Consider the following 23,459-nt stretch of genomic DNA (forward strand, 5'->3'; position numbering starts at 1 on the left):
GTCATGGTATCTAAAATCACATGCTGTAGGCAGTATCATGCTACCTTTATTTGGCTTAGCATCTGTGTAAAAATGGCTCATGTTTGTTAAAGGAGTAGTGTCAATTGACCCTGAGTACTCCTGAGCCGAAACACCAACACGTGGTCCCACCTTCACTACTTAATTAGGCTGCATTTGGTCTCTAATTAAAACTGTGAAAGATATTCATGTTCAAATTCCTCAAGAGGAAGAAGAACAAACATGCATGCACACACCCACACACAGACACGCACAGACAGACCCTTAAAATGAAGCTGCTAAAACAGATTCTCCCTGGGTTCCACTTGTAGAAGCAGGCAAACGCTGCGTCCACACTAGCACATTTTCATTTCAGAATGTTTCAGAAGAGTCTTCATCCACATTAAAATGCTGAAAAGCATATGACACCACTTTTCACATAAAATGTTAACATAGAAACAGAGGACTGGTTGCTTAGCTATAGAAAATATTATGGTGGAAGAATACAATAAGAACAGCACTAACAGAAAGACCAGCGAGTTGTTTGTTTTTGCTAGGACGAATGGCAAGGTGGAAACTCAGAATTAATAAGCATAAAAGCTTCTAGCTTAGACAACAATGTTAGCAACACATGTGCAAATCAGAGAAGCAGACAAAGTGACTTATAATTAGCATATAAAGTAATTCTAGAGTTGATTATATTATCAGACATTTGAAACTGAAATGGAGTTGGAAGCCCTTTCAGGCAAGATATCTGTTTTAGAGGCCCTGAATGGTGTAGAGATGCGGGCATTAGAAAGAAACCCAAGTAGAGGATGCAGCCATAAGTTTTATTCAGATATATAGTGATTGGCTTATTTTGCATTGCTTTGCAGTTAACTGTAGGTCTGTGTTAGCTCCGGTTGTGTATATTTTTATCAACTCCTTCGTATGTCCATCACCAGTATTCTTTGCTTCTACAGGTCGTTGCTTTTCATCGCCACAAGTTACAAAATGAATTTCATTGACATAAACGGTGTGTGGTTACCACATTACTGCTAGTATCCTCCCCTGTGTCAGCGCAGTAAGACCCATGATGTCATTAGCCTGTGATAATCTGGCTGCTTGTATCAGCTTTGAGGATATTCTCAAATCCCACACGGGTCATTCTTACAACTGATTTTTTTTTATTATGAAATTAACAATGATCTGAAATCTAAAACAGTTCCCCTAACAGAATTGACATAAATCACCTCATATTTTAGATCTATTATTGCAGAACATGGTGCTCTATAATAGAGTGACAAATAACACCAGCTCTCCCTTTTTTCTCAATAACTGCATTTGTGAAGCATTTGCTTAAAAGTAGAGACGATTTTATTAAGACATTTGTAGACAAAGAAAAAAAAGTAGCCGAGCTGTACTGACGTGTATGCCATTAACAGCTACTTAACTTCTCCCATCCCTCTGATTTTCTCCCTGTCACACTTGCTCATCGCCCACCAGGTTCCGCTCACGGAGGCGGTGGAGCCGGTGGATTTTGAGGAGTACCTTATCACTCACCCTCCCATCGTTGAGTCAGGTCCCCTGAGAGATCTGATTGAGTTTCCCCCAGATGACATTGAGGTCATCTACACACCCAGGGAGTGTCGCACAGTGGTACAAGCTGTCCCTGAAGACGGGTAAGGCTGCCGTGGAAGAAAGATGTGGAGTGTTCTTTGTTGTTTTTTTTCTTTTCTTTTCTTCATTTAATAGCATCTGGAATTTAATGTGTTGATCTCGAGAGACTATTAATTGTTTGTAATGCAAATAATTTGTGTTAAATGTACAAACAAATGAGCAATAAAAGACTGTAATATATAGTGGAGATTGAATAATTTAGATAAAGTTGAGAGCACATATTTCAAATTAATGTGAAATCGCAGATTTTAATGAGGAATAGTGATCTTGGTTCCATATTTCATTTTCCAAAAACAATTATCATTTACTCAACGGCAATATATTTATATGTCAAGGCACTGTCCTTAAATCATTTGCTACATTTGTATGAGGCTGCGTTATCTTACTATATCTTATTAAATGTAGTAAGATAAGCTTACCTACAGTTTAATAGAGGTGCAAAAATTAAGAATGGAAGTCAAATGCCTGTATATTAGATGTGTATGTAAACTGTTTGGTTACTAAGTTAATGAGCGCCTTGGAATCCTTCAAGCTACAGTGGGGCAAAAAAGTATTTAGTCAGCCACCGATTGTGCAAGTTCCCCCACTTAAAATGATGACAGAGGTCAGTAATTTGCACCAGAGGTACACTTCAACTGTGAGAGACAGAATGTGAAAAAAAAATCCATGAATTCACATGGTAGGATTTGTAAAGAATTTATTCGTAAATTAGGGTGGAAAATAAGTATTTGGTCACCTCAAACAAGGAAAGTCTCTGGCTCTCACAGACCTGTAACGTCTTCTGTAAGAAGCTTTTCTGTCCCCCACTCGTTACCTGTATGAATGGCACCTGTTTGAACTCATCATCTGTATAAAAGACACCTGTCCACAGCCTCAAACAGTCAGACTCCAAACTCCGCCATGGCCAAGACCAAAGAGCTTTCGAAGGACACCAGGAAAAGTATTGTAGACCTGCACCAGACTGGGAAGAGTGAATCTACAATAGGCAAGCAGCTTGGTGTGAAAAAATCAACTGTGGGAGCAATCATCAGAAAATGGAAGACATACAAGACCACTGATAATCTCCCTCGATCTGGGGCTCCACGCAAGATCTCATCCCGTGGGGTCAAAATGATCATGAGAACGGTGAGCAAAGATCCCAGAACCACACGGGGGGACCTGGTGAATGACCTGCAGAGAGCTGGGACCAAAGTAACAAAGGTCACCATCAGTAACACACTACAACGGCAGGGAATCAAATCCCGCAGTGCCAGACGTGTTCCGCTGCTGAAGCCAGTGCATGTCCAGGCCCGTCTGAAGTTTGCCAGAGAGCACATGGATGATACAGCAGAGGATTGGGAGAATGTCATGTGGTCAGATGAAACCAAAGTAGAACTTTTTGGTATAAACTCAACTCGTCGTGTTTGGACGAAGAAGAATACTGAGTTGCATCCCAAGAACACCATACCTACTGTGAAGCATGGGGGTGGAAACATCATGCTATGGGGCTGTTTTTCTGCCAAGGGGACAGGATGACTGATCCGTGTTAAGGACAGAATGAATGGGGCCATGTATCGTGAGATTTTGAGCCAAAACCTCCTTCCATCAGTGAGAACTTTGAAGATGAAACGAGGCTGGGTCTTCCAACATGACAATGATCCAAAACACACCACCCGGGCAACAAAGGAGTGGCTCCGTAAGAAGCATTTGAAAGTCCTGGAGTGGCCTAGCCAGTCTCCAGACCTCAACCCCATAGAAAATCTGTGGCGGGAGTTGAAAGTCCGTGTTGCTCGGCGACAGCCCCAAAACATCACTGCTCTCGAGAAGATCTGCATGGAGGAATGGGCCAAAATACCAGCTACTGTGTGTGCAAACCTGGTAAAGACCTATAGTAAACGTTTGACCTCTGTTATTGCCAACAAAGGTTATGTTACAAAGTATTGAGTTGTATTTTTGTTATTGACCAAATACTTATTTTCCACCCTGATTTACGAATAAATTCTTTACAAATCCTACCATGTGGATTCATGGATATTTTTTTTCACATTCTGTCTCTCACAGTTGAAGTGTACCTCTGGTGCAAATTACTGACCTCTGTCATCATTTTAGGTGGGGGAACTTGCACAATTGGTGGCTGACTAAATACTTTTTTGCCCCACTGTATGTGGGCTTAATGTCTTTACTTAATGTACTGCTGGCTCTTAGTATTTCAGAAGAGATGGCAGAAGCATTACAAGTGTGCTTCAGCGTGTGATATACCAGAAAGATGTATTTATTTCAACACATTTAATGGTCTGCCATCCATATCAGTAAGCCTGCATTTAGAGTCTGACTCTGCTGTTAAAATAATGTTTGTTTGGTTGATTATGTTTGTCTGGCTGCAGGGACACTGATCCTCATGTTAGAGACTGCGTCAGATCCTACACAGAAGACTGGGCAGTCGTCAATAGAAAGTAAGGCTTCACCATGTGAAAATATTCTTAAAATACACATAATAATCCTGAAATAATATTAGTAAATGAATTAAAGTGTTCTAAGTAATGGCTTGTTCCTTCAGATATCATAAGCTTGGTACTGGCTTTAATCCCAACACTCTGGACAAGCAGAAGGAGCGCCAGAAAGGCCTCCCCAAACAGGTGTTTGAAGCTGATGAGATGCCAGACAGCAGCAGTTACCAGGATGACCAGGTATCCTTTTTTTTTCATTAGGAAAATAATTAACCTGAATGATGTGTGTTAATTTCAGATTGACAATATCAAGATACAGGTTTAAAACAGTCCCACAGTGTATATGCTAGTCTGTCTTTTTTGCATTGGTTGTATTGCAGGATGACTTGAAGCGACGGTCAATGTCTATCGATGACACTCCGAGGGGTAGCTGGGCCTGTAGCATTTTTGACTTGAAGAATTCCCTCCCCGATGCCCTGCTTCCTCACCTCCTTGACCGTGCCCCCAATGAGGAGATTGACCGGCATAACGAAGACCAGCGCAAGGCCAACCGCCACCGTGAACTCTTTGCTCTGCACCCCGCCCTCGATGAGGTACAGTAAGCACCTTTCCATATCCTTAAAACCTTTTCTGCTAGTCTCCATTAAATTTATAGTTTAAACAGTTTTACATAACTGATAAAATTATTGTGCAATTCAGTCTTTTTTTTTTTTAACCCCACACGTTTGTGTGAATGTGTAGGAGGAGCCCGTTGAGCGCCACTGTGTGCCTGAAGTACCTAAAGAACACTTTGGACAGAGGCTACTCGTCAAGTGCTTGTCCTTGAAGTAAGTGGTAGACGGCCTTTTTCAGAAAAGAAAAAAACGCCATGTAGCTCTTTTATTTAACTGCTGCTTTCTGCTGATCCACTCCTTTTTCTCTCCACCTTGAAGGTTTGAGATCGAAATTGAACCCATATTTGCTAGTTTGGCCTTATATGATGTCAAGGAAAAGAAAAAGGTAAGCTGTTATGCTTTACTCAGTGCCTCCTCAGCTCTGAGTTGTTGGGTCACTTCTGCAAACCGTTAAAATCGTTGGGAGGCCAAACGAATTTGATGAGTGGGCTATTAAATTTTATGTTGTGGGCCTGTTATGTTTTTGGGAATGCCGTTAAATCATACTCTGGAACTATGTATATATCTGAACAACCTTATCTAGTGCCGCTTCTTTCTGTTCCCTTTTAGCTAACAAACACTAGAGGGTAGCAGATGCCTTGATAAGTAGATCTCTCATATATAATGCCGCTTCACGGCTCCATAAATTTCTCTGGTGGCTTATTCATCACTGAGATGTTAACATGTTTGCCAGCCTCCACGAGCAAGAAGCCATGCTTTAGTAATAGAGTCATCAGAAATTACAATTAAATAATAATAGTTGTGATGGCGTAGTGCTATGATTACATTTAACAGGTGTTTTGGTCAAATAATAATTATCCGTGTGTCTGTTTCATGTGTCCTTCAGATATCAGAAAACTTTTTCTTTGACCTAAACTCTGAGCAGACAAAAGCGATGCTGCGTCCTCACATTCAGACAGCAGCCATCTCCACGCTGGCTCGCTCTGCCATATTCTCCATTACCTACCCCTCCCAGGATGTCTTCCTAGTCATCAAGGTGAAACAGTCATGCTAGAATTTCATCTCTCTTGTCAACTTTTGTTTTGTAATACGTAAAAGAGTACTAATAGCGGGTTTCCCTGAATGTTAGATATCCATGATTATGCAATGCCATCAGTATAAGGGTACTTGAGGCTTCATGTTTCTCTTACAGAAATGTCTTTGAATAAATTACAAGTAAAACCTTGACTTATTGTCCCTCTTTGATAGCACCAGAATACATTACATCAACCAAAACAAACACTGGACAGTTTTTCATTGCAGTGTTTGACTTAGTATGAAAGATAAAGCTTAATTGAAGAAACCTGCTGTCCTTTCACAATTTGACACCCATCTTCTGACCTGTTTCACTGCACGTGAGTGTAGTTACTGAAGGCTGTGTTTGCTTTGTCAACAGCTGGAAAAAGTACTGCAGCAGGGTGATATTGGAGAGTGCGCAGAGCCCTATATGGTCTTCAAAGAGTCAGACGCTGCCAAGGTACAATGAGAGTGAATTAAATGATGAATACCACGAAAGCTCAGTCTCAGATGTATTTCAGTTATATGTGATGTCATAATAAATGTTTTTATTCATTACTGTTTCTGCAACTGCAAGTACTCATTTAAAAGTACATTCCTTTTCATGGTCATCTCCTAATTTTGTTGCAGTGAATAAAAATTAAAACAAAAAGAATTCTGATTCATTGTTAATGTACCACAAACCCTGTATTTACGTTAACATTTCTATTTTTTTATAGAACAAGGAGAAGCTGGAGAAGCTTCGAGGCCAGTCAGAGCAGTTCTGCCAACGTCTGGGGCGCTACCGAATGCCCTTTGCGTGGACCGCCATCCATCTAATGAACATTGTTAACAGTGCAGGCAGCCTGGAGAGAGATACAGAGCTAGAGATGAGCCTCTCAGGTCTAACCATCTTCTTTTAATGCAAGCTTTCTAACTGTAATTGTAGACGTTGACCATGTATCTCAGAATGATATCAAAAGTTCCAGTGAGTAGGAAAAAAAACATGGCAGTGTTTTTTATGCCCACTTTCCATGTCACACATGGTCTAGTTGAAGAGACCATAACAGACATGGCAGTCGTGCATTAGGTGCATGGACATTTCAGTAAATTGGCGTGCTTTAGAAACAAACAGGGCAACATCATATTGATCCCTGCTGTGTTATTTTTACTGTGACCCTTGGTGTTTGACTACCCTTTGACCTTAGAGGTTATCTTTGATGCTGACTGGTGGCGACAGCCTTCTGTTGCTATGGCAGATTAGAACAATGTCTGCATGTTCAGAGTGGAAAATAAATGTGGGCTTTAAAATGTTGAGTTTGTTTTTGTTGTATCTTTTTAGAGAGGAAAGGCTCATGGTCTGAACGGAGGAACTCGAGCATTATGGGAAGGCGTTCTCTGGAGAGAACCACAAGTGGAGATGAATCATGTAGCCTGACAGGTTTTAGACCTGCAACACTTACCATCACCAACTTCTTTAAACAGGTCCATGTGAATGTGCTTGCTCACACGATAGTAGATTATTAGTATTAGATTACTTTTCCTTCCCTTTGTCATTTTCTCATGGTTTTTTATTCTACATGTTATTTTAGGAGGGAGACAGACTTAGTGATGAAGATTTGTATAAGTTCTTAGCTGATATGAGAAGACCGTCTTCAGTGCTGAGGAGACTCAGACCTATCACAGGTACTTAAAAGTGGAATTTATGCTTTCCTTTGACTGTCCTGATTTGAAATCTGAAAATGATTCTTTGCTCTTTCTTTAACACTCCTTTCCCCTTCCTCTGACTACTCACACACTCACCACAGCCCAGTTGAAGCTGGACATTTCTCCAGCTCCGGAGAACCCCCACTACTGCTTGACCCCTGACCTCCTGCAGGTTAAGCCTTACCCAGACAGCAGGGTGCGTCCCACCAGGGAGATCCTTGAGTTTCCTGCCAGGGACGTCTATGTGCCGAACACCATATACAGGTACAGAAAAAAACATCTGTAGTGAATGAATAATGTCTTAATGGTTGTTTATTTGTCTGTTTGACATCGAGATTACACAAAAAATGAATTTCAAACCAGTTTGTACTTAACTCAACATCTAAATACTACTTCACTCTTTAGCTCACTGGTTAAAAAATGTATTTTATTGATGGATGTGTTTATTGAGACCTGCAGTGTCTACAAGGCTGTGAGTCAACTCGCAGTCAAAAAGTGTGTTTTTATTTTAATATCTTTTCTGATTGTCCTCAATCTTAGCCTCTGACATTTGCCCTTTATTCAGTAATAATTTTAAAGACCAAAACTAACGCTGAAATTAATCAAAAATGAAGTAAAACTTAACATTTAGTCTATCCTAACCCATTGTATTTTTGTATTACTGTGAGAACTATGCTCATTTCTACATTTGAATGTGATGTAGGCAGGTTTGATGTATGGATGGGTGTGTGAATGTGAGGGTGTTCAACATTTGTTTGTATTGTACTATAAAAAATTTCAATAAAAATATATGGAAAAAAAAAACCTTAACATTTTCAAACAATAAAAACTGAAGTGAAACAAGAAATTCCAATCTGGAAACTAATTGAAGCTAAAGTGAATTAAAAACAAAAAAGGGTTATTTAAGGGTTAAAATAAATTAATAATAATTATTAATAATAATAATTAATAATAATTAGAAAATATGAAACAGCGTTGACAGGATTTATATTACTGTGCAGTATAAACTATGTAAGGAGTATTTAAAAAATTACACCTGCCATTTTTTCTGTTGTGTTCCATCCAGAACATTTTATGTTAGCATACAATGTTGTACTGCTGAAAACTTCAAGGGATTACATGAAGTATGAATTTACTATTGTTACATGAGTCTATATCAGTAAAGATTTTCAGTTTGTTCTTTTTTTTTTTCTTTGAGCAGTATATTTTGATAGACCAATATTAGGTGATTACATCCAGACGTTACCAGACAGGTGCTGACAGGGCCTGACTGTCTGCAGATGCAATTGGCCTGTGACTGATAGTTAGCCGAACTGAGTTAAGTGGAGTGGTTTTATTCCTTAGATCTCATTTTCATTAGTGTGTCAACCTTTCAACATGTCCTCTTTACTTATTTAACTCCATTTGGTTCAAGACAAAATCAAACAAAGAAATAGTACCATAGTTTTGTTTTGTTTTTATACAGGTAGATTTATTTTTGGCCTCATAAATATGATTTTAGCACACTAAGCTGCTTCTCACAGTGATGTGTTAGTATGAAAACCTTTACAGTACAGTTGGTTATTTTGTAATAATGAGCAAAAGTCAATATGACTCAATAATGTAGGAAACACACAGAAATTATCATTTTCTAGCGGTACCTGCATAAATCATATCATATCATAGTTTAAATACAGAATAAAAAAAAATATAAAAGAATAAGAAAAAGAAAAATCAGTGCGCTGTCTAAAGCTTTCTAGTTTGTAGTGGACTTTTTTCAGAAGCAGGAGATGATCTTTTTACCTTGACTTGCATAACTTGCATGCTTTATGTAGTAATCTGTTGGTATTTGTCCCTTTAGCCACTTTGAACATGTAGTTCTTCCAAACATACTTTAAAATACCTTGTTTTGTTGTTGTCATAAATGTATCCAAGTTCACCTTAATGGTTGTTAAGCAGTGTGGGTTTCAAAATTGTAGTCTATTCTCAGAAACCTCATTTGCTGTTATATCACTGCAATGTATTGCTTTGCAATCAATTCTGAATTAGGTTGCTGATGTGGATCAATATGTCTGTTTTGCAAGCGATGACAAATGTTGCATAATGACAGTTCTACTTACTGTCCTTGTCTGATCAGACACAGTAGGTTAACAACCTGTGTGCCACGGTGCAACAGGTCGGCATTTGCTGACGTCTGACATTTTTTTGTTCTGCTATCTGGTGGTGAGCACTAACCAATGGCCGAATAATGTTAGGGAGGAATCTGCTCAATGATGTGGGTGAATTAAGACTGGACATATGGAAGGCCTGTGTTATGTCACTTCCCCCTCCTGTTGAACTTTTTGGATGTCCGTGTATTGGGAAAAAAGCCAATAGTATTATATAGTGTGTGGACAGGGGGCTCAGTTGGAGATATCAGCAGTTGAAGCTTGTCGAATGGAGATTTTGGTCATCTTGAGTGAGTAGGAAGAGCCTGTGGTTGGCCTCCAGTGAATGCCCTTCCTCCTCATCAAGCGCCCCTTTGGTCTCAGCCACACATGCCTTGCATTAAGGTTGGTTTCACCGCAAGCATTGAGCCACCAGCCACCTGCCAGGGAGTCAAGATAGGAAATTATATCAGCATATATCAGTCTTAGCTATGTGATTTTGTCTTGTTTAGAAAAAAATGTCTTCATCAGAGATAATTATTTATTTTATTACTATGGTGGAGAAACATTCCAAGATACTGTGACTTGGGATTGTACCTGTGGAGCTGCGTGCACAGTTGGAGTTTTGGTTGCTGTCTGTGTTTCTGTCTTTTGTGGCAAATCTCATGCCGGTGCAGTTGGCCATGGTATCAGGCAGGTCACCTGAGAAATGGCTGACACGTAGACTATAGTCCTTGGAGGGACCTTCCAGTGAGAAGCGGTATTCAGCCCAGTGTTTTTCCTCCTTCCAGTCCTCCAAATCAACGCGAAGGATGTAAACACCTTCCTGTGTAATGCTGTGAATCTTTTTTAGGCCCAGCCAGAAGTCCTCTGTGTGACAAATCAAATTTATTTTGTTTATTTGTAGGAAAAACAAATCTCAGAAACTCTGAAGTCTCAGTTCATCTTATAATGGTTTGAAAATTGTAATTAACTTCCAGCAGACTTTGGGTCAACCAGGTATTAAAAGCATGCTGTTAGTAGCATGTGGGTTGTAATCATTAGGCAGGTAGCTGTGAAAGAAGGTTGAAACTCATCTTTTGCAGATGAAGAGCCTTTTTGTTGTAAATGGGTTATGAGTGCTTGTATGAGCATACCAAGTGCTGTAGGGAAGGCTGCCAAACTGGCTGTGTGCTCGGATAATACAGGAAGTCGTTCAGGGCTGATATCTGACAATTATTGTTTCCTGTGACCAAGGCTATAGGGAGCACTTACAAATGCTCCTGCAACCAAGACACTGCTGACACAATAGATTTTCTACTTTAATAGAAAATATTTAGGAACTGTTCTGATCAGTTGATTATGGCTTTTTCTTTATATTGTGTCATCCCCTATTGTTTTCTGCTACTTTCAGTATATATTTTTTTCCTGAATATGCCATGACATTTGTGAAAAATGAATGTTTATTACGAGTAAAGACTGTCATTTTTTCTGTTAATTCTAAAAATAGAATATTTTATTTAAAAATTTAAACCATAAAGTGTACTCACTTTCTAGATCTCCAAAACCTTTTTCGTACTTTTCCCATGTCTGATCAAAATCCACCGAACCATCAACCCTGCGCTGGATGACTGTTGAACCCCCTTCTGTAAAAGAATAAAGAAATATTTCAGGGAATGTAAAAGTTTTGTCATAAATAATGTGAGTAGGTTATCAACTTTTTTTTCTTTTTTTTTTTTTTTTTTTTGCTCTTTCCTCAGTCATTGTAGAAATCATAAATGCCAGTGTGTTATCTAAAAAATGTCAGTGCTTGTGAATGCAGAAATGGTATTTGGACGTCTTTGATGAGAACTCAAGATTGCTTACCCACCTGAACTCATTTCACAGAAAACGTTGAACGGCTCTGATTGGTTTGGTTTGATAACGTAGACACCACTATTTGTTTCTCCTTTGTTAAACACGTCAGTGCAGTCCATGGGAAAATCTGAAAAAAATAACAGTGTAGAAAAGCCAAATTAATTCCTTAACTCTACTTTTATTTAAGTAAGTTTGGCATTTAGAAAGATATTTGAGTATATTAAGTAATTACCACTTGTTTCCAGGCCAGTTGAGTTTCCTTTCAGATATTCAAACATATCAAGAGTTTCGTAGTCAGAGTCCATTAGTTTATCAGCTGTATCTTGAAAACTCTCATAGCTGAGCTGCAGGAGATGCAAGTGAGTCACTCATTTTAAATAGTTTTATATATAGTTTAAACAGAATGTGCATTGGTAATGTAACAAATTAGATTCTCAGTGATTTCAGATATTTTCCCTTGAAAGGCAAAATATAATGATTTCTACTACAAGTACCTTTTCCTCCAGGTTTTTAATCTTTATTTTCTGGTAGTCCAGCTGATCATGTTGCTCCTTCACAGCTTTCAGAAGATTGCCAATTGTTTTATCTTGAGCTTCAATCACTTCCTAAAAAATATAATACTTTGAGTCTCATGTGTTGATGTGAAAGTTTTTCAGGAAAAATGTAAAACAAAAATTATCCTCAGTTAACTCAGTTTGTAAAATGCAGTTAAATCTGTTTAGTGGACAAACGCTGCACAAACACAGCTTATCTGCTCCTTATTCAGCGAGCATATCTTGACTGACTTGTGTTGTAAAGTTTTAGCTGCTGAAGCATCTTACCTTGAGAGATGTGATTTCACTAAGCTGATCGGCAGGGACCATGCTCTGCGACAAGCCCTTCAGTCTTTCTTCAAGGTTCCCCACCTTGCTCTGCAGTTGTGTGCGCTCCTGCAGAATGTTGTTGATCTTCGAGTTGATTTCCAGTGACAAATTCTTGATCTCCTCATTGTTGGCCTTCAAATAGCTAGTGGTCTTCTTGAGCTCTTCCTCTTCCTCTTTAATCTCCGATGTGACGACTGAGAGCTGGTAAAAAGAGCGGTCAAAAATATTGAGCTTTTGGAAGATGTCGTTGATCTGTGCCTTGGTCTTGTGGACGAACTCTCGTAAACTCTGGCCTAACTGGAGGAGGCCGTTTGCTAGTAGGCGAACATCGTCCAGCATGGCAAAGCGAGACCTGGGTTCGGGTTGGATCGGTGCTATGGTGGAAGCCTGGGAAGGCAGGGTCGGGTGTTCTTGTCTCCCCGAGGCTTCCAGGGGGGCAGCTACGGTTGAACTGGTTAGCACCAGCAACAGGAAAAATACCTTCATGATGATTTTTCTATTCCAGTCCTAGAACCCTGCTTTAGCTTTACTCGTGTTCTCCTCTACACTCTTCTCTCTGCTGCCTCTGCTGCTAAGCTAGACTTGTTTGCTGCTAAAGCAATACGAGAATGTCGAGCTGCCTCGTGTTATATACTGCCCTCTCAGTAAAGGCGGGGGGATTAGCTGATCATTAATCCCTACTATGTTTTTAGCCATGTACCCCACCTCCTCCCAAATCCCCCTTGACCCCTCCTTCTTCTGAACAAACAAATCACAGCAGTGTGCGAACGACATGTGTCTACCCCCCCCCCCCCCACACACACACACACACACACACATACACGCACTCACACACTCGCATACACACACACTAACCATTTAACCCCAATCCCCTCTCCATACCACACCCTACCCTGCTCTCCAGCACTTTAGCTGATCAGCAGAAAGCCAACAATGACCACTGCTGTTTTGATGGATCGTCAGCCTGATCAATCTCAAACCTTATAACCCTGCACTCACTGGGCTCTGATTGATAATGCTGTGTGTAATTAATGCTCCTGGGTTTGATTTAGCATCCTGCTGAATCAGCCTCACACCAGACACACACACACTCTCTCTCTCGCTCTCTTGCTCTTCTTTCTCTTTTTGTCTGGAGATGGGATTGAGTCTGTCATCTGTGCCAGGTTTGAGCTCCTGGGTATGAATGATTTCAGAGAGTTTGGATATTATGCACTCATCATCACAGTTTTATTGCTCACTCATTTTGTCCCTTCAGATATGTCATGGCCTGTTTTTGTGTGTGGGATATACTGAGTTTTCTGATTAGCTTGCAGCTTTTAACGAATCATCCCTGTGCACTAGGATCACTCGTAAAAAACAAAAACAAAAAACAGTTTTATAGGCTTGCAGTGGAAGTAAAATATGCTGACCTTCAACTGTGGTGGATGGTGGAACTAATCAGTAAAAATGTTTTGGTGTAATATTTAACTGGAATATAAATGTTGTAATTTTGTCATAGTAACACATTGCTGCATTTAAAAAAATAAAGCAAATAGTTAAACGCTTGAAATTGTCCATAAAAACAAGTTTTTAGTTTTGTTTCTTTATTTTCTTAATTAGCGTTAGCTTAAACTGTTAAATTTACAGTTACTATGCATTAAAATACCACACAGTCGTTATAATAAGCTTGCTAGTAATTTGTGGTTTTAAGGATTTAGTAGCTCAGGTTGGAGTGATTCCTGGTCTTTTATATGAAAAGGGGAGGAAACAAACTTGGTAAGGAAAAGAAGGACTGAGTAAATGGGCCAGAAATTTACTTTATTGGCATAAAGTTCCTAACAATATTTAGCTCTCTAGACTCCATTCCAGTACAGTGATTATTGTTTTGACTAACTTGAAGATACTTGAGAGTTAACATGTAACCTCTCATGCTGGAGTTCATCATTTAACTGCAGACGGCACATCCTCGAATTTTTGTGTTGATAGTCAGCGGACTTATACCCAGACAGGCATCCATAAAGTTGTTTCACTTCTTTCTCGTACTGCATCTATTTGATAACTTGTTGGAATGTCCAAAGACGCCTATTACTGTGACTCAGGCAGATCTCAAACATGCTAGCTTAATGTTTTGATGTCAGAGACATCTGATTTCAAATTCTCACTCAAGGGATGTAGAAACATATTTTCATGTCCTTGAATATCTCACTATATGTTGGCTGGTGGGTAGGACACCACTCTTCTGTACTGGTTAATTAGCAGGTTGGGGTATTTGTGACTAAGTGGAAATTGTCTCTATGTAATGCATTTAAAGAAATGCACTTTTTAATGTTAAAACATAGATTTTTGTTAGCTTAAAAATAAATTTAAAATGGGTCTAAAAAAGTAACTCTGAATTCTTACCTTAACAAGTCTAGAACAATTATTTCACTGCATTATTGTACTACATTATCAGTCTTGAAGAATATATGAAAAATCCTTCAGAACATTGTGTGACAAAGGTAATGTTTTGGACTTGTGGAGTGTAATCTACCTCTACCAGGTCACATAGATCAAGAAGCACTTGAGAATCCTACTAAATTAATAATTCAGTTTTTAATGCTCTATAATTACTCGTACTGGGAAATTTTTCCAACAACATCTAATCTGTTTATTAGAAAGCTAATGTTTTATTTAGAGCTGATAAACGGTGCCAGTTTTCCCTTATGGAGCCCCTCATCTCAAAATAGTAACTGTGCCTAAGTGCCATCTACATTGTAAAGTTTGCTTTCACATGTGTACTTATTAACTGAAGTTGAATCGGATGAGGTGAAGTGACCAATCAGGAATGCTTCCATTTGTGCTTTTATGGGTATTTCAGCTCTGCCACAGTAATGTCATCTTGGGGTCTATTTCAGTTCAGCAGCCTGCTTCAGAACAGCCATGACAATTACTAGGACATGCTAGATGGATGTTAACAGAGGAAAAGATGGATTAGATTTTTAATCATTAGACAAAGATTCCCACGATTCCTTGTCACTTGTGGTTCCAGCTGCGGTCTCTGTGGGGTTATCCCCCACAGAATCGACTACGTCATTGCGGTTTGTCAGCTGATCCCAGGTTGCTTTACACTTCCTATTCTGGGGCTTCCTCCTCCTTCCCAACAGTTCAGTAACGAGTATACCACACACATTTTGGCAACAATGAATGGGATTGTGAAGTAAAACAAGAGATTGACCAGGTGCCTTTTATCTCATGTATATGAATTAATTGCAAAAAACGTCCAGTGTAAACCAAAGTAGTCTGGCTTATAGGGAGACTTACTTCACATGGAAGCAATTCTTGTGAAGTGGCAGTTGATAAAATTGGAAAAATAGCATCTCAAATTCGGAAAATTTTCCCCAGGGCCCTCAGCCGTTTATTCTCCACACATTATTCTGGTTTCCTTCTTTGCACGAAATTACGGACGATAATGCCACGCTCTCAGTACCCATCTTAAAATATTAGAAATCATTGCAGATAGTTAATATCCTTTTGTAGTGATTTATACAGTTCCCATTCCCCTCTTATCTAACCCATTCTGAAAAGTAAAGTCTATTTGCAATGGTTACCTTTCATGGTTACTGACAGGCCAAGCCTCCCTTAAGTACCAGTCAGAATAGGTTTAGCTGCTGTGGGAGCCTTGCCCCTTTTAATTGATCAGTTCGTGGAAACTGATGTAACAGTGTTAGGTAAGTAGGTCAAGCACTTTCAGAGACACTTGGTTATTAGAGTTAAAGGTCATTAATCCTCTTTACGTAGTCAAATGATATGGCCCTCCTTTTGGATTATTTTTCAAATCTGTATTTGAAAATGTGCTACGCAGTATTATAAAATTTGCTGAGGTGTATTAAAGTTACCACTTTATAATAGTTTACCTTGTGATGATGAGTAACACTGCTGCTTCCTAGATGTATTTTAAGGCCTGGAAAATGTAAACAATATGAATCTGTATGTTAAACGTCTCAGTTGCAAAAAGATTTTGATATAAAAGTAAATTGCTCTAAGGTTTGTGTTATGCTTCTTTACTGTGTTATTCCTGTCTTTTAATTCCAGTGTGGTTGAATCTCTGATGTGCATTCTTTTTCCTTTGTGTCTGTGCTCTTGAACACATATTTTTCAGAAATCTGCTATATGTGAACCCTCAGAGTCTGAACTTTGCCAACCGCCAAGGCTCCGCCCGCAACATCACTGTGAAAGTGCAATTTATGAACGGAGAAGATCCAAGCAATGCAATGCCGGTACACAATGATTTTCCAAAACATGAAGATTGTTGTTTTTGAATCTTAGTCAAGCTATGAATGTAATATCTGTCAGACCTTTTAGTGTCTTGGCAACTTTTATTATGCAGTTGGTAATAATTAAAAGATACATTTTTCATTATCTGATTTATTGTAAAACTGTTGTTTATTCCTCAGGTAATATTTGGGAAGTCAAGTTGTGCTGATTTCTACAAAGAGGCCTACACTGCAGTGGTGTACCACAACAGGTGTGTTTTGGTTAGGGATGGGTATCGTTTAGGTTTTATCCGATACCGGTGCCAAATCGGTACTTTTGAAACTGTGCCGGTGCTCAAACCGGTGCTTAAAGAATGGAGAACACAAAATTGGTCCAAAAACCTCTCATGTTCAGCTGTTTTTTTGTAAAAAGATAACAATGTTAGCCTTTTCTGCAGCTATAGAGGATTTATGGCATCACTCTTGGCTGGAAGCAGTGCTTAATCAATGGAAAAAAACACTAACTTTGTCCAAAAACCTCTCATGTTTAGCTGTTTTCCACTTTTTCTTTGATCATTTTAGCCTTTTTGGCCAGGGTGAAGGGAGTATCTGCCATCAAACAAGAAGACAGCCTCATGTAACTACGACAATGTTTGCTAGTTCACCTTACATGCATTAATGTAATAACGTGGTTAGCCTACTCAACGTAAATTACACACGAACAACATTAAGCTACTCACGCAGAGAAGAACAGCTGCTGCTGCATCATCATCCGTCATCATTTCTGCTACACTGGCAGGGCTAGGGGCCAGGACTCTCCTCTTCGGGGTTTTTGGGGGATATTGCTAACTCCGGGTCCGATAACAGGCAACCCACGCACAGTAGATGCGCTCGGTGTGAGGTCTCGCAGCAAGCTATCATACGGCGCATTTCTCGGCTTTAAAAAAAACGCTATGCGTCGCCAGGTGTTTCATCGGATTTGAGGTGTTACCTCCTTTGACAGTATCACAGTATCAGCTTAAAGCACTTGTTGCAGGCTGCTGAGTTTGCACATTTTGCTGTGAAGTACAGCCAGACTTTTGACCGCTTCGCCTTGGTCATTTTTAATCTGTAGCTCTGCTCTAAAAGAACGCACGTACCTGGACCCGCCTACTATCCTCGGAAACGTAAAATGATTGGCTAGAAGTGTATCACAGCTCAGGAAAAAAAAAGCACCGAAATAAAGCACCGAAATGTGTGCTGCTTTTCGGTCTGGTTACTACCGTTTATGCACCGGACACCGGTACCCATCCCTAGTTTTGGTTGAAATAAGCTACATAGTGTGCTGTTTCAAACGCATTGTCAAAAATCAACTCTACTCAGAAAAATCAGGAAAAAGGATGTTAACCTTGATCTGTATCAAAATGAGAGAAAAACATATCCTAAAAGACAAAACACAAGCAGATCAGGTAAAACATCCTCATTGTTTAGAGGACAAAAATCAAGCGTTTGGGAGAAAAAACCCCCACTGCAAACCAAGGAATATATAGAATAGCATTTATTATTTACCAAAGTTGTAAAGAGCCTTCTTGCTGTGAGGTGACGGTGCTGATCACTGCACCAGCATGCCAGCTTACAAAGGCCAGAAATTTAAATCACCACTACTTCAACATCACTGTAAAGTCTGTGCTTGTCCTACATTCAGTGCTATTTTTTTTAGAACTGGGTTAAGTTCATTTTTAGATGGTTTCAAGTGGTGTTCATTTTAATAACTAGTGTAAATTGTTGACAGTGCCTTTGTTGTTATTTATATCTGAGTGACAGTGGCACTTTGACTAGGAATTTGCTTCAAAAGAAGAAATGTCAATACAGTTTGCATTTCGCTTAGAACTAGCAAAAAATATTTTACCATGTATATCTCTAAAAATAAGAAATGCCATAAGAAAGAACTTCTTTCTCCATCTTGAATTTGCTGTTGGTTTTAATGGAGGTTGCCCTGCCAATAACCTACAATCATTTCCAATAAAAGTTTCTCCTAATGCTGTTTTTGCTCCAGGATTTTTCCTGTTCTGGTCCAGAACCAAACTGTTTCTTCCCATGAGAAATCAGTTGCCTTCTATGACCCTTTTAAGCAGTTTGGGTTGTTTCCATCCTTGAAGCTATCTTAGTAGATCTGTTGATGGGCTTACTATAGCTGTGGTTGTTTGTTTCTGAATGTTTCCTCCTGAGGGACTTGTAAGAATTCAGCTGAAGTGAATAATAATGTGTTTATATAATTTCTTTGTTTTTAGATCACTTGACCTGCTTTACTTGAGACAAATATTCCCAAGTTAAAAATTGAGGGTAGAAATGGAATATGTTTAGGTCAATTGATATAAATATTTGTAATTGTGGGGGTGAAAATGGAGCACATAAGCCTGTTAAGCCAGTTTATAAAACAACAGGCCTAATGTATTCAATATTCTTTGCAATTAACTCTCTAAAAGCCTTCTGGGAAAGCATTGAGAAAAGCCTTTGCATATTTTCTGACTGACGTGTGCTCCCTTCAGTAACATATACTGATCACCAGTATTGAAGAGGTCTTAACCAGTGAGCAGGCAGTTAGTAGAACAGCGCACTTGCACATTTGATACAGCTAAGAAACTCTTCTACTGTTCTCTATGCCTAAGTTGTGCTTGTACAGTGTGTTCAGACAGTGGAAGATCTATAGTTATAGTGGCTGTAGCCGGAACCATCAGCCAAGTGAAGCAACATCGAGATAGCGGCCTGAACTGTATGATATGCTTACACAGTTTAATCGATTGAGTGCAAGCCACTCAAAAGAGATTAGTTCTCAATTATCTGACTCTAAATGATCAGTTTGTGATACTCATGAAATTCTTTTTTTTTTGTTTTGTTTTTTTTACTAATTGATGTAGATCTCCGGACTTTCATGACGAGATTAAGATCAAACTGCCCGCCTCTCTGTCAGACCACCACCACATTCTTTTCACCTTTTACCATGTCAGCTGCCAGCAGAAGCAGAACACACCACTGGAGACCCCTGTGGGATACACGGTAAAATCATGTGATAATGCACGTGTGTATAATTTCAAATTTGTGCTCTGTTCTTTCATAGCTGTGAATTTAGACACACCCACTTCAAACCCCATTTGCAAAAAGACACAAATGAAAGAAATTTAACTGAAAATAGCACAAGTACAACATATGGAAGGGTGAAAAAAAGATTCATTTATTTAGCGAGATGTTTACACAGCCTATAAATCTTTTTCAAAACAGTCACTCACATTCTCCTAGTGAATTTAGAAGATGTATGTGTATTGTTTATCATTTATCTCTCTTTTTTTGTGTGCAGTGGATTCCCATGTTGCAGAACGGGCGTCTGCGAACGGGACACTTCTGTCTGCCCGTGTCTCTGGAAAAACCACCACAGTCCTACTCTGTTCTCTCCCCAGATGTAAGATGCATTTTTTAAGCTTATATTGAATGAAACAAGCATAATGCAGAGAGATGAGCTAAAGGAGAACTTCTAATGTTTCTATATTAAATATAACTAGTGTTCTATATATGGGATTCCCAGGATGCACTTCAGAAATCATTAGTATATAATACTGCATTATCACAAGCAAATCCGATAACCTGGCCCTTCCTTTCATTGTTTCTCTCTGTTATGTAAGGGCCACTCGGATTTACTCTCCCGTTATTGTACCTTCAGGTCCCTCTCCCGGGCATGAAGTGGGTAGACAACCACCGAGGAGTATTCAATGTAGAAGTGGTCGCTGTTTCAACCATCCACACACAGGTAATAGTACTAAGCACAACGGCTTCACAGTAGCTACAGTAGTTTTGTGCATTTTTCAGATTCATTAGTTAAATTATGTCCTAGAATGTAAAACCTTAGAATAGCAACATAACCTGTTATTTTGAAACAAAGATGGACAGATTTATTATTGTAATGTGACTCAAAATATTTCACTTAACGTTAATAGAAAAACATTATTTTCACACCTAAACTGTAATTCTTTCCCAGCACCAGTTTATTAGGTAGTGACTCTTACCTTACCAGTAATTTACTGAGGCCTACTCCATCTCTGATTTGACTGTGGTTTTGGGAGGGGCTTGACCATGGCTTCTAGGAACCCAGCTGGGACTAATGTGCTCATAAATCACTGTTCTTGGCACAGATTAGACTTGTTGGATTCTCCTGTGTACTTGTAGCAATGTTCGGCTTGCGGTTTTTACTCGGGGAGCCAACTTGCTGGTTTAGCAAAGAATACAGAGGAATAGATCCAAGCTTACTTTTGTTGACTTTCTTCCCCTTTAGCTTTTTCATCCTTGTACGCAATTGTGTTTTCTAATTCTTGCCCTCTTCTTCTCTTGGTATTTTTTTTCTATCCATTAATCTTTGTCACATTTCTTTCTTCCTTTATCTCCTTTTTACGTGATTTTCTCTGTTTGCCACTTCCACATTATGGTACTGACATTTGTTTTTGCCAAAAAACTTTCTCTCTCTTATTAACCTCATCTCTACCCCCATTCCTCCAACTCTCCATCATTAGGACCAGTACCTGGATAAGTTCTTTGCGTTGGTGCATGCCCTGGATGAGCACATGTTCCCAGTAAGGATAGGAGACATGCGAATCATGGAGAACAACCTGGAAACTGAGCTCAAGTCCAGCATTGCAGCACTAAACTCATCCCAACTTGAACCAATAGTTCGATTCCTTCACCTTCTACTTGACAAGTTGGTGTTGCTGGTAGTGCGCCCGCCCGTCATTGCTGGACAGATAGGTATGATAAAGGCCTGCAACAGATAAAAACGAAAGGCTACACTTGTAATTATGTTAACTAGCAGAAAGCTCTTCTTTTTGTCTTTAGTGAATCTTGGGCAAGCATGTTTCGAGGTGATGGCCTCCATAGTGAACCGGCTTCATAAGTACCTGGACACCAACCAGGACATGCATGGCCGCAACAGCCTGCTGTCTTCATACATCCACTATGTCTTCCGCTTGCCCAGCACCGACCCCAACTCACCCTCGCCAGGTACAGTGACTACAGTGTCCTCCCATTTTTCTTTATCCTGAATCTTCTTCTATTTTCTCCTTTTAAGTTAACCCCTTTCAACCCTTAACTCATCAAATCTTCCTGCCATAATTTTCTTTATCTATTTCTTTTCATCTTTTACTATTTTTTTCCTCCCACATCCATTTTGTCTTCTACCTGCTCAACACAGACACCAACTCATCCTTAACAGGTAGATATGGCCAGCGTCTGTACATCACAACAGATTTAGCCTTTGGATAAAAGTTACAGTTGTTTTTTTGGTGTATTGACTAGGGATGGGTATCGTTTAGGTTTTATCCGATACCAGTACCAAACCGGTACTTTTGAAACGGTGCCGGTGCTTAAACGGTGCTCGAACCGGTGCTTAAAGAATGGAGAACACAAAATTGGTCCAAAAACCTCTCATGTTCAGCTGTTTTTTTGTAAAAAGATAACAATGTTAGCCTTTTCTGCAGCTATGGGGCATATAAGGTATCACTCTTGGCTGGAAGCAGTGCTTAAACAATGAAAAAAAAACACTAACTTTGTCCAAAAACCTCTCATGTTTAACTGTTTTCCACTTTTTCTTTGATCATTTTAGCCTTTTTGGCCAGGGTGAAGGGAGTATCTGCCATCAAACAAGAAGACAGCCTCATGTAACTACGACCGTGTTTGCTAGTTCACCTTACATGCATTAATGTAATAACATGGTTAGCCTACTCAACGTAAATTACACACGAACAACATTAAGCTACTCACGCAGAGAAGAACAGCTGCTGCTGCCATCATCATCCGTCATCATTTCTGCTACACTGGCAGGGCTAGGGGCCAGGACTCTATTCTTCGGGTTTTTGGGGGATGTTGCTAACTCCGGGTCCGATAACAGGCACCACACCCGCAGTAGATGCGCTCGGTGTGAGGTCTCGCAGCAAGCTATCAAATACGGCGCATTTCTCGGCTTTAACAAAATGCTATACGTCGCCAGGTGTTTCCTCAGATTCGAGAAGTTACCTCCTTTGCACAGTATCAGCTTAAAGCACTTGTTGCAGGCTGCTGAGTTTGCATCTTTTGCTGTGAAGTACAGCCAGACTTGGACCGCTTCGCCTTGGGCATTTTTAACCTGTAGCTCTGCTCTAAAAGAACGTACGTACCTGGGCCCGCCTACTACGCTTGCAAAGGTAAAATGATTGGCTGGAATCCAAAGTGTATGACATTTCAGGAAAAAATAAAGCACCGAAATGTGCGCTGCTTTTCGGTCTGGTTACTACCGTTTATGTCATGGCACCGGATACCGGTACCCATCCCTAGTATTGGCTTGTATTTGGTATATACAGGTTTTTGGGGTTTTTTGCAGTGGCTTTTGTTGTTAAGCCATCCACTGCCAGAAGTGTTAATAAACTACTCTGAAATGATGGGTTAATTACTGGATAGTTAGGTGCAGTGGCTCATCGAAGTCCTATTTTCCTCATTTTCTTTCTGTTGTGTGTCACCAAAGGCCCAGGAGGGTTGGGAGGTTCGGTTCACTATGCCACCATGGCTCGCTCAGCTGTTCGACCAGCCAGCCTTAACCTCAACCGCTCCCGTAGTCTTAGCAACAGTAACCCCGACATCTCCGGTACGCCCACCTCTCCTGACGATGAGGTCCGCTCCATCATTGGCAGCAAGGTAAGGTCTTCAAGTCATAAACGACCCTTTCTCTGAGTGGTCATTCAGTTTTCTGTTAAATCTTTAACGAAGCACTAAAATTCTTACATGTGGTCCAAATGTGGCCTGAACGCACGCTCATATTTTTGGGAGCACTTTGCTCTAAATTTGGCTCATACATACTCCATGTGGATGTCAGATACTGTAGTTAATTATTTAACACTGTTGTAATGTAGGAGCTCTTGCTCTGTGATGTATTTTTAGACAGACTCGTGTAAGGTATTTGTACTGAATATGTGTATCTTAAACCACACAAGGT

At 39.7% G+C, this 23,459-nt stretch overlaps 2 protein-coding genes across 18 annotated transcripts in view; one reads left to right on the top strand and one right to left on the bottom strand.

Annotated features, from left to right (window-relative positions):
- Window positions 1–23,459, top strand: part of dock7 (dedicator of cytokinesis 7) — a 52,868-nt gene that overhangs the window by 9,155 nt on the left and 20,254 nt on the right. For all 16 annotated transcript variants that reach the window (XR_013972103.1, XR_013972104.1, XM_080886447.1 and 13 more), the window contains exons 3-22: window positions 1,483–1,658; window positions 4,020–4,088; window positions 4,193–4,322; window positions 4,463–4,675; window positions 4,824–4,909; window positions 5,015–5,081; window positions 5,583–5,732; window positions 6,132–6,212; window positions 6,472–6,634; window positions 7,074–7,216; window positions 7,324–7,417; window positions 7,540–7,702; window positions 16,381–16,498; window positions 16,676–16,746; window positions 19,372–19,510; window positions 19,809–19,910; window positions 20,169–20,255; window positions 21,013–21,244; window positions 21,332–21,496; window positions 22,992–23,161. Coding sequence is in view for 14 of the 16 variants with exons in the window: in XM_080886447.1 (XP_080742573.1) it covers window positions 1,483–1,658; window positions 4,020–4,088; window positions 4,193–4,322; window positions 4,463–4,675; window positions 4,824–4,909; window positions 5,015–5,081; window positions 5,583–5,732; window positions 6,132–6,212; window positions 6,472–6,634; window positions 7,074–7,216; window positions 7,324–7,417; window positions 7,540–7,702; window positions 16,381–16,498; window positions 16,676–16,746; window positions 19,372–19,510; window positions 19,809–19,910; window positions 20,169–20,255; window positions 21,013–21,244; window positions 21,332–21,496; window positions 22,992–23,161 (2,619 nt within the window). In the remaining 2 variants the exon portion in view is untranslated. The remainder of the gene's footprint in view (window positions 1–1,482; window positions 1,659–4,019; window positions 4,089–4,192; window positions 4,323–4,462; window positions 4,676–4,823; window positions 4,910–5,014; window positions 5,082–5,582; window positions 5,733–6,131; window positions 6,213–6,471; window positions 6,635–7,073; window positions 7,217–7,323; window positions 7,418–7,539; window positions 7,703–16,380; window positions 16,499–16,675; window positions 16,747–19,371; window positions 19,511–19,808; window positions 19,911–20,168; window positions 20,256–21,012; window positions 21,245–21,331; window positions 21,497–22,991; window positions 23,162–23,459) is intronic.
- Window positions 8,487–12,874, bottom strand: angptl3 (angiopoietin-like 3). Of its 2 annotated transcripts, none has more exons than XM_080886455.1 (7): window positions 12,222–12,874; window positions 11,895–12,005; window positions 11,633–11,744; window positions 11,414–11,527; window positions 11,094–11,186; window positions 10,162–10,434; window positions 8,487–10,004 (listed from the first exon to the last, which is right to left on the bottom strand). In XM_080886455.1, exons 1-7 carry the CDS (start codon window positions 12,747–12,749, stop codon window positions 9,820–9,822), a joined length of 1,416 nt encoding a protein of 471 aa, XP_080742581.1. In that variant the 5' UTR covers window positions 12,750–12,874; the 3' UTR covers window positions 8,487–9,819. The 2 variants fall into 2 exon arrangements, with proteins under 2 accessions (XP_080742581.1, XP_080742580.1); XM_080886454.1 differs by having other exon boundaries at window positions 8,494–10,004; window positions 11,094–11,189.

Source organism: Rhamphochromis sp. 'chilingali' (assembly GCF_963969265.1).
Source record: "Rhamphochromis sp. 'chilingali' genome assembly, chromosome: 7".
In the NCBI taxonomy this organism is placed as follows: Eukaryota; Metazoa; Chordata; class Actinopteri; order Cichliformes; family Cichlidae; genus Rhamphochromis; species Rhamphochromis sp. 'chilingali'.